This window comes from Gopherus flavomarginatus, chromosome 4 (assembly GCF_025201925.1).
Source record: "Gopherus flavomarginatus isolate rGopFla2 chromosome 4, rGopFla2.mat.asm, whole genome shotgun sequence".
NCBI classification, from domain to species: Eukaryota; Metazoa; Chordata; order Testudines; family Testudinidae; genus Gopherus; species Gopherus flavomarginatus.
In genome coordinates this window covers 66188878-66198285 of record NC_066620.1, presented here as the reverse complement: position 1 = coordinate 66198285, position 9408 = coordinate 66188878, and the positions used below count along the sequence as shown (strand labels likewise).

Genomic DNA, 9408 nt, shown 5'->3' with positions numbered 1-9408 from the left:
ACACACAGGAATAATGCAACAAGCTTGTTCTGGGAAGTGCCCCACTAAAATAAATGTCACAGCATCAGCTAACTAAGGGGGGTTTTCTCATTGCCCTGCCCTAGAGAAAGCTGGTAATTGAAGATGAAACGGAATTCTGCCGAGAAGAGTTTCTGCATAGTGTCCTGCAGTGCAAGGTGAGCATGCTCTGCTGAAGAGCAATTTTAGGGTTGAGGAGGGGAAGGGAAGCGAGCTAGTAAAAAGGCATTAGTGGGGGTGGGATGCATAGGCAGTCGGCAGTGAAGTAGGAAGCCTTTTGCCACCAGTGCAGACTCAGCCTGGGTTGATAACAGTGGGAAGTCGTTACTGTCTGGCGACCTGTGTGAAATAACAAGTGTGTACAGCACACAAACCACAAAGGCAATTGACATAACGGCCCCTTCAGTGGCGGTGTCAGCAGAGAAGCCAGAGACTGAATGAGGCTGTGGAGATAAACACCTTCTTCCTGGTCTGCTGTGCTCCCCTTTCCCTCCCAGTTTAGACCATCCTTGTCAGGGGGGATGTGTGTGCATGGGGGGGGGGGAAGAGCTCGTGCTGGGATTGCCTAATCTATGGCTAACTAGGCCTTACGCTGTGGGGTTGTCAGTCCAGCACCATTCCCCATCCCTGAGCTCATTGTAAGAATTGAGCACGGTGTGGGACCAGGACTGGATGTAGACATGTGACTGAAGAAGGATGCCAGCTTCAGAAAATGTTCCTGTGTTGGTGTCACCCATCTAGAGATAACTGTGAGGAGAAAATCACCCTTGGGTTAGGAACCACCCGAGCTGGCTGTTCCCTCCTGTCTGTGCCGTGGCTAGCATAGTTTTTGTTCTGCCTTTGCAGAGCGTGTTTGATGAGCTGGACGGAGAGGAGATGCGCCGAGCCCGGACAAGGTCCAACCCCTACGAGATGATCCGGGGAGTCTTCTTCCTGAACAGGTCTGCAGAGCCTCTGGGTTTGAAGTCCCTTTCTCTTTTGGGTTGCAGCAGCCTGGTGAGCCTGGGGCAAACTAACAGGTGCCCCTTTGTGCATTCACAGAGCGGCGATGAAGATGGCAAACATAGACTATGTCTTCGACCACATGTTCACAAACCCGAAGGACTCTCATGGGGTGAGGATCTCCCTTGTCCTTTGAATTGGTGATGCCTTCCCAAAGAAAGGGGAAATGGGGTGGGGGAAGATTCCTCAGGGCACCATTAGAGACAAAGGCTGCTTTAAAGAGGCAGGGACCCTCACTTAGAGTTGCAAGAATATAGCAGTGGGCTGCAGTAGTTTGCATGCTTGATGGGAAGTTGCTATTGGATTGCTAGAATTTTCCCAATTTCCTTTTGCAGAAGCCCCTAATCAAGGAGCGGGATGCAGAGCTGCTTTACTTTGCTGATGTGTGTGCTGGCCCTGGTGGCTTCTCAGAGTACGTTCTCTGGAGGAAGAAGTGGCATGCGAAAGGGTTCGGCATGACCTTGAAAGGACCAAATGACTTTAAACTGGAGGATTTCTATTCTGCCTCCAGCGAGCTCTTCGAGCCTTATTACGGTATGGGTCACGTACGTGTGTGTGTGATCGCCTGCATTACAGAGGTTCAAGTTCATAGTAGGCAGAGGACTGATAGTCTGTTAGTGTTAGGGATCTAAGAAAAATTGGTTCACAATGACCATCGCAGAACCATCCTTATGGAAGAAGAGTAACTGCCATGTAATAGGGGATTGAGGGTGGCAAGTCTGAACATCAAGTTACATTTCTGCAGTTCAGGTTCCAGCTTGTGTGTATTATAATAATACTTTCCTATCTGAGGCTGTCAAAGTGCTTTAAGATAACTCAGTGGTTTGGTTCCACTCTACAGATGGGGAAACGGAGGCATAAAGAAATGAAATGGCTTGCCCAAGGATCATTTGGCAGAGCCAAGAATAGAAACCTAGATCTGACTCCATCCCCCAGCATTAATTACTAGATTGCTTCTTTACAGGATCTTTCCACCTTCTATGTAGTGATTTAAGTTATTTTGGACTCCTGGTAACTGCAAGTAGCTCTGATTCCATCTGCTGCATCTATTAGTAGAAAGTGGAATGAGGGGATTGCCAGCAAATCTCAGGCTTTGTTAAGAAAACCCAAATATGATTGAATTGCAAAAAGTGAAGTAACCAGTCTGCCTTTCCAGCAAGAACCGCAAACAACCTGTCGCTGATGTCAGTTAGTTACTTTCTGGCTGATTTTGAAATGCCAAAGCCTCTTTTGACATCTGCAGATCATGAACTTTATTGGTTGTCTGGCACCTCCGGGTCAGATCAGTAAGTGGAAAGTTCTCATTGAGCAGCAAGGTGGATAAAAGGATCATCCTAGCATTTGGATCTTTGTCTCTCACTCTTGGTCAGTGCTCTTGTGGAGGGAGTTGATAGCTATGAGAGTGAATAGCTCAATGATTTTGATGCATTTTCATGTTTCCATTTGTCTGGGCCTAATGTGCTCTAAAATTTAGTGAGGCACTGTGACGACGTGGTTCTGGCGGGACCCAACTGAGTGCCAATTCAGGACCAATTGCTTAAACAGGGCAGTTACAGCCCTAGGCTGGAGTTTTTCCACCTCTAAGGCAAACCAAACCAGCCAGACAAAAATGACTTTGGTTTCACCCCACTGGCTAACCACAAGTCACACAAGCAATTTCCTTAGACACTCCAGTCTCCCAGTATCACCACCAGTGCCACCCGTCCTGGGGGTGAATGGTTATGAAAACCAACACCCCAGTAAAAGAAAAAGCTTCTCTCGATCCCAAAGGACCAAGCCCCAGACCCAGGTCAATATACACATCAGATCTTACCCACAAATCACACTGTTGCCAATCCTATAGAATCTAAAATCTAAAGGTTTATTCATAAAAGAAAAAAGATAGAGATGAGAGCTAGAATTGGTTAAATGGAATCAATTACATACAGTGATGGCAAAGTTCTTAGTTCAGGCTTGTAGCAGTGATGGAGTAAACTGCAGGTTTAAATCAAGTCTTTGGAATACATCCCCAGCTGGGATGGGTCATTCAGTCCTTTGTGCAGAGCTTCAGTTTGTAGCAGAGTCCCTCCAGAGGTAAGAAGCATGATTGAAGACCAAATGGAGATGAGGCCTCCGCCTTATATAGGCTTTTCCAGGTGTAAGAACACTCCTTTGTTCCTGCTGTGGAAAGTTACAGCAAAATGGAGTTTGCAGTCACATGGGCCAGTTTCTGCACACCCTGCGGAGTCACAGGGCGTAACTGCCTTCTCTCAATGGGACATTTGTGTAGGTGATGGTCCTTAATGGGCCATCAAGCAGGCTAAACAGAGCTGACACCAACTTTTCTGGGATCTTTCCCAGTAACACAACACAAGTTTGAAATACAGACAGCATACAGCCAATATTCATAACTTCAACTACCAAAATGATACAGACATACAGACAGCATAATCATAATCAGTAACTCATCACTTGGTCTTGGACACCTTATATGATCCCCTTTACATAAGATTTGGTGCCACTACAGGACCTTGGTTGCAACCCATGTTCTATATGGTCCCAGTTTATATCAATAACGTCACAGGCACATATAAACTCCTCTCTTGGAGGAAAACGCCTTGAACCCTGTGCCAAGTGCAGAGAAGACTGAAAAAAATTTCCAGTCCCATTCCTCTCAGTGGCAGAATAACTGATGAGGAATTGTATTACCAAAGAACTATTGTTTACCCTGACCTCTGCTGTTTTCTCTTGATAATGTACATTTCTGTCATTCAATGAATAGAAAGAGCAGACACAGAAACTCTGCAGAGAATAGAAATCAACAGTAGATGACAAATACCACAGGACTGGGAGTTAGTTGAATATCTAGAGTCTATTCTAGGACACAAAATACACCTCTATCCCGATATAACACGACTCAATGTAACACGAATTCGGATATAATGGGTAAAGCAGTGTTGGGTGGGGAGGTGCTGCGCACTCTGGTGGATCAAAACGAATTCGATATAATGCGGTTTCACCTATAACGTGGTAAGATTTTTTGGCTCCTGAGGACAGTGTTATATCGAGGTAGAAGTGTACCAACTGTGGGAAAATATAGCCCTACCCTTTGAAAGAGTCATATGAGAAATCTGTAAAATGCTGCCTTTAAAAACAGTTCTACTGTTGAACGTATCTTCCCCCTTTCCAGCTGATTGCTGAGCACACTTGCACATGAACAGGGTTCTGTAAGGTCAAACTACGATGAGTTTGGAAATAATTGTTAATGTCTTTCCAGAGAACGCTGATGATCATGGATATTAGTAAAAGTTTGCTAATGCAGTTTCTCTGGCAGGCATAAACAAAGCTGTGCTTCAGAGTAAGGGTCCATCTACACTATGAAACTGACATTGTTAAAGCTCTGATGGGGACCAATTTTGTCTTGTTCCTTCTGGGACAGAAGGGACAACATTGTGTTGTAGCATAGTCAGGCCCTGTTCAGCCACTAGAGGAGTGAACAATCTGTGCTTTACCAAGGCTGAAGCAGTTTTTTAAAACCAAGTTATAACATGGGTTGGTTCAGTCTGGCTAATGCAAGCAGAACGCAATCTAGCCAAAGAAAATTGTGCTGACTTCTTTCTAGCAAAAATCATGTTTGTGAGAGTTCGTGGGAGTGGTCCTGATGCAGCTTCCAAGGTGTGTGTACTTGCTCACTGACTGTTGGTAATGTTTGATCATTGGAGGTCAGCGCATTGATCGCTTGCGTATCCCAGTCTCCTGCAAGCACTCTGCAAACATGCTTATAACTGCTTTTTCTTTTCCCCTTAGGAGAGGGCGGGATTGATGGAGATGGAGATATCACCCGCCCAGAGAACATCACTGCTTTCCGGAATTTTGTTTTGGACAACACTGATCGCAAGGGGGTGCATTTCTTAATGGCGGATGGGGTACGTTCATTCCTCCTTTTCTCTGCAATGAGTGACCGTAGCCATCAGCCAGAGTACAGTGGGGATGTGACATCTTCCCACAGTTACTGCTTGAGATTTGGTGAGGTTTGCCATGAAATATCCTGACATTAGCAGTTCTATCCCAGGGAATAGAAACTGTTGCAAGTTACAAAATTTAGCTGTAAATTCCTTGACTCCCCCAGTTAACCAACAGATTTGCGAAGATGTTCACCATTCAGTGTGTGTTTCAGGGTTTCTCTGTGGAGGGTCAGGAGAACCTGCAGGAAATTCTAAGCAAACAGCTGTTGCTTTGCCAGTTCCTTACAGGACTCTCTATCATCCGGACAGGTATCTTTTTCCCTTTGTTTCTCCCCTTCCTCTCCAGGGCTTGGGTGGCTTTGCAGATGAATGCTATAGAATGTTGCATGGAGTCACTCCCGCTGTAATGTTAGGTTCTGTTGAATCCAGTAGGTGTGTTCCCTAAACCCTGAGATAAGGTTGCCAAAGACAGTGAGGGAACCATGCTGTGCCAGTGCTGTGCTCCCTCCAGCTGAGGAAGGGGCAAAATATCTTTGTAAAATCTCTGCTTTACTGTTGACTCTTACACAGTACCAGCTAAAGCAACCTCTTCCTGAGCAAACCAGCTGGCTGGTAAGAGCAACCCAGTGTTTGTGCAACTGCGACTTGTGGCCTTTCCCACTTGAAACCATCACCCTGGCTTCAGAGTGAGAAGATGCTTCTCTTTCTCCTACCTGTTCCTTAGTGATGGATGCCATAGCTGCATCTGCTTTGGTGACTTTTATCCTGTGTTGGGATCGGCTAGCATTCCATGCGCCCTTTCAGAGCAGATGGTCCTGCGCTGAGAAGCCAGAGTGAAAGGGGTTAGAAACACTTACCAAGTGATTACTGGTATTGTCCACTGGGCTCACAAGTATTTGAAGCCGTGACCCAGCAGGCAAGTTGCGTGTCAGTGAGATTTGACAGTGTGTCCTTCGTTGTGTCTCTCCTAGTCAAGCATCTCCCCTGGGGCTTTCTCTTGGGGCAATGAGAATCTCAAAGCTGAGTGTCTTTGTCTTGCCCTGAGGAAGTAAGAAGACTCACTTAAAGGCAGAGAGCACAGACACTCCTCTGCTGAGAGGACTTGTGTTTTTAAACTAGATTTTCATTTCAAACCCAGTTTTTTCCCCAGCATGAGGCTCTTGGGGAGGAGTGAGAGCTGCATGCTGTCAAGGGTTGCACACAGTGTGCTGCCATGCTGCGGTCTAGGCCCCTGGGCTGGGAGTGCTGTGGAAGCAGCAGGCAGGGTGCTTTGTTCTTAGGTGACATCCCCTCCACCTGGCTGGGGGCTGCCTCTCTCTTTCCTGGGTCTTTGGGAGGCAGAGAGCTAAGTGGGAGGATGGTACGTGGTACCCATTTGGTCAGTCTTACTAGATTGATTTATGAAACTGTTTTTCTGATGCAGTTTTTAACTGTACAAAAGTGTGTGTGTGTGTGTGTGCACGCGCATGCGCACAGGGAGATTGAGACACTTAGTATTTTTTCCCCTCTCTCCCTGTAACCTGCTGGCTGCAGTGTACTTCCTTTCTCTGTCACAGGAGGACATTTTGTCTGCAAAACCTTTGACCTGTTCACGCCATTCAGCGTGGGTCTTATATATTTGCTGTACTGCTGCTTCGAGCGAGTGAGTCTCTTTAAACCTGTGACGAGCCGTCCTGCGAACTCAGAGAGGTGAGATTCTGGAGGAAGAGTTAAAAGCAACCCTTTCCCCTAAATAGTGCAGTAGCTCCGTTTGTGTAACGACAGGTCTAGTGTGACCTCCATGACTTGTCTCAGGTAGGAGCCATTTAATGTCTGCCACATAGGGGGAAATACTTTACATGTTTAGAAAGTGACAGTGTTTGATAGATTTAAGAGGCTATTTACCAAATTACCATGGTCTGTTTCTGCCTATGCTGTCTACTTCCAGTGTGGGAATAATGGAGTTTACTGTAAAATCTGTTCTGTTTTGCGAGATGCAATCTAAGGATCCAGTTAAATGAGAGCATATTATGTACGTTACAGTGGTGTATTTTCATCTCTTTGGATCCGGTAATGCGGTACAAACTGTACATGTGGCACCCCTAAAATGTAGCCATCTCTGGGGAGGAGGATAGCAGCCAGACAACACACAGCATGCCGCACAACAGGGATAGGAAGAGAAACTTTCCAAGGCCACAGCTCTTCCAAGACATGCCAAGGGAACGTTAATGTCGACGCACGACACCTGTTTTTAAGTGACACCTTTGTGCATTCACAGTGTTTGCCCATTGTTAGTTTGAGCGCCTTCTCCTCTGCAACTTCCATCATCTTAGAACATCTTCCTTTTATCTCTGCCTTTCATCTGACTGCTGTGTCGCTCCAATATCATCTGGAAACCTGTATCTCTTGTCCTTCTTAATCTCTATTTTGCATCAAGCAGTCTATGAGCTGGGGAAAATATGAAATCCATGCCAGAGTCCTCATTAGAAGCAGGAGTCTGGAGACCTAGTTCCATGCTCTAACCTATTATAGGGCCATGCTGATTTTGGTGTCCTTCAGATGCAGTGTGCTGTGAAATAAAGTGAGACAGACATTGAAGCCTGTACAGGGAGGCTTTATCTTACACTGCCATACCAGGGCTATGGTAGAGTTGTGAGCTAGTAAAGGGCTAGTTACACCTGCAACCGGAACAGGATTAAAACTGATTCTCTATTTCAGCATTAGTCCTGCTGGTTTAGTTCTTTGGTGAGATCTGAGCTTGTGAAGTTTGGAGACTTTTGGTGAAAGATTGAGGTCACCAGCTCTTGCAGAGAGTAGGAAAAGGGGGAGGAAGTAGAATGGCCTTGCATAGGGCTAGCCTGCACTGCCATGAGCCATCGAAGGGTATCCTGGGACAAAGATGTTCCTGACGCTGTGGAAGCCAGAGGGGAGGGTTGCTGAGATGGTGGGGCTGTGAAAGGCAAGTTGGATATGTGGGAGGACTGATTCCAAGTGGAGTCTCTGGTTTGCTTGGCAGGTACGTGGTGTGTAGAGGGCTAAAGTCAGGCACTGATGACGTGCGGGAATATCTCTTCATGGTGAACATCAAACTCAATCAGCTGCGCAACTCTGACCTGGATGTAAATCTTGTCGTCCCCCTAGAAGTGATCAAGGGCGACCATGAGTTCTATGACTACATGGTCCGATCGAATGAAAGGTGAGTGCGGAAGCAACAAGAGGGAAAGCCAGTTCCAGCACAACTGTGACTTACAGCTGTTTGAGGTCATGGGGGGCCTTTTCACCTTAAGCTGCCATATTACTCAGTTACAAGAGTCCTGCTCTGGGAGAGGCCCTGTGTGGCAGACTGGCCCAGCAAGGGGAGATACACTGCATGACTGGTGAGCGTTCACACCTGAAGAACTGATCTGCAGTGTTGGGAACGTAAAGGTGCTCGCCCTAGTGACCCTGCAGTGGTCATGATGGCATTCTCAGGGTTGTGACAGTCCAGCTCTGCTTTAGAACAGTCCACAGCACTTCCTCATCCTGCTTCGTGCAGCAGGACAATTTGTGTGGTTTATACCTCACTCTCTGACTGAAACCCACTCTCTCTTTCAGCCACAGTAAAGTTCAGATCAAAGCATTAGCCAAAATCCACGCCTTTGTTCAAGACACGTGAGTATCTACGTCAACAGGGAGCAGGGCTTTGGGTGAGGACTGAATTACCCACTGGGCAGCTGTGTTCAGTGGCCTGCTTGCTTTACCCATTTGTAAATGTCTTCCTGATCCTAGCAGGAGCTTGGCTTGGCCCTGAAGCAGGAGGCTTAAGGAGCGCTTACAGTTACTAGGCTAGCTAGTGTCACAGCATGTGCTGGTCTCTGCAACATGGGGATAGCTAAAGGAGATAGGTTGGCTTGGAATGTTTTATACCTGCTACTAGGACCTGCTATGAAAGGACTTGCAAAAGGGCTACGTACCTTCCAGTTCCCATAAACGGGTCTGTTTCCAAGAGGGGACATAGAGGAGTGGCACATATTGTGAAACACATTGTGGCATATAGTGGTTTGCTACACAGGGGTAGTTGCACTTACTGCTCAAACACTATCTGGAGACAGCATGGTACAATGCACAGAACAGGGGCCTCTGAGGAATGAACCTTGGTTCTGACACTAACTTTTGGATAGCCTTCAACAGGTCACTCCACCTCTCTGTGCTGCTATTGCTCTATGTGTAACTTAGGGCAGTTGTGGGGAAGAATAAATTTGTTTGTGCAGCACTGTGAAAAGCTAAGGTCCTAACGGTGCTTTAGTGTGTTTTATAAAAGCACTGAAGTCTTGGTGCTAGAAGCCCTCCTGCAGCCTCCAATGATCAGCTCTTTGCTGGGAGGGAGGCAGAAGCTGCTGATCTTTGGTTCAGGTTATGAAGTGGGTGGATGATTGGGGAAAGGGCTTCCCTTGAATACAGCAGCCCTCTGGCATTAAGGACTGAC

General features: G+C 46.7%; 1 protein-coding gene across 2 annotated transcripts in view; it reads left to right on the top strand.

Annotated features, from left to right (window-relative positions):
- Positions 1-9408, top strand: part of CMTR1 (cap methyltransferase 1) — a 59140-nt gene that overhangs the window by 27562 nt on the left and 22170 nt on the right. For both annotated transcript variants that reach the window (XM_050951577.1, XM_050951578.1), the window contains exons 6-14: positions 105-176; positions 865-959; positions 1060-1132; positions 1356-1554; positions 4807-4925; positions 5177-5273; positions 6521-6653; positions 7960-8139; positions 8538-8594. In XM_050951577.1, coding sequence (XP_050807534.1) covers positions 105-176; positions 865-959; positions 1060-1132; positions 1356-1554; positions 4807-4925; positions 5177-5273; positions 6521-6653; positions 7960-8139; positions 8538-8594 — 1025 coding nt within the window. The remainder of the gene's footprint in view (positions 1-104; positions 177-864; positions 960-1059; positions 1133-1355; positions 1555-4806; positions 4926-5176; positions 5274-6520; positions 6654-7959; positions 8140-8537; positions 8595-9408) is intronic.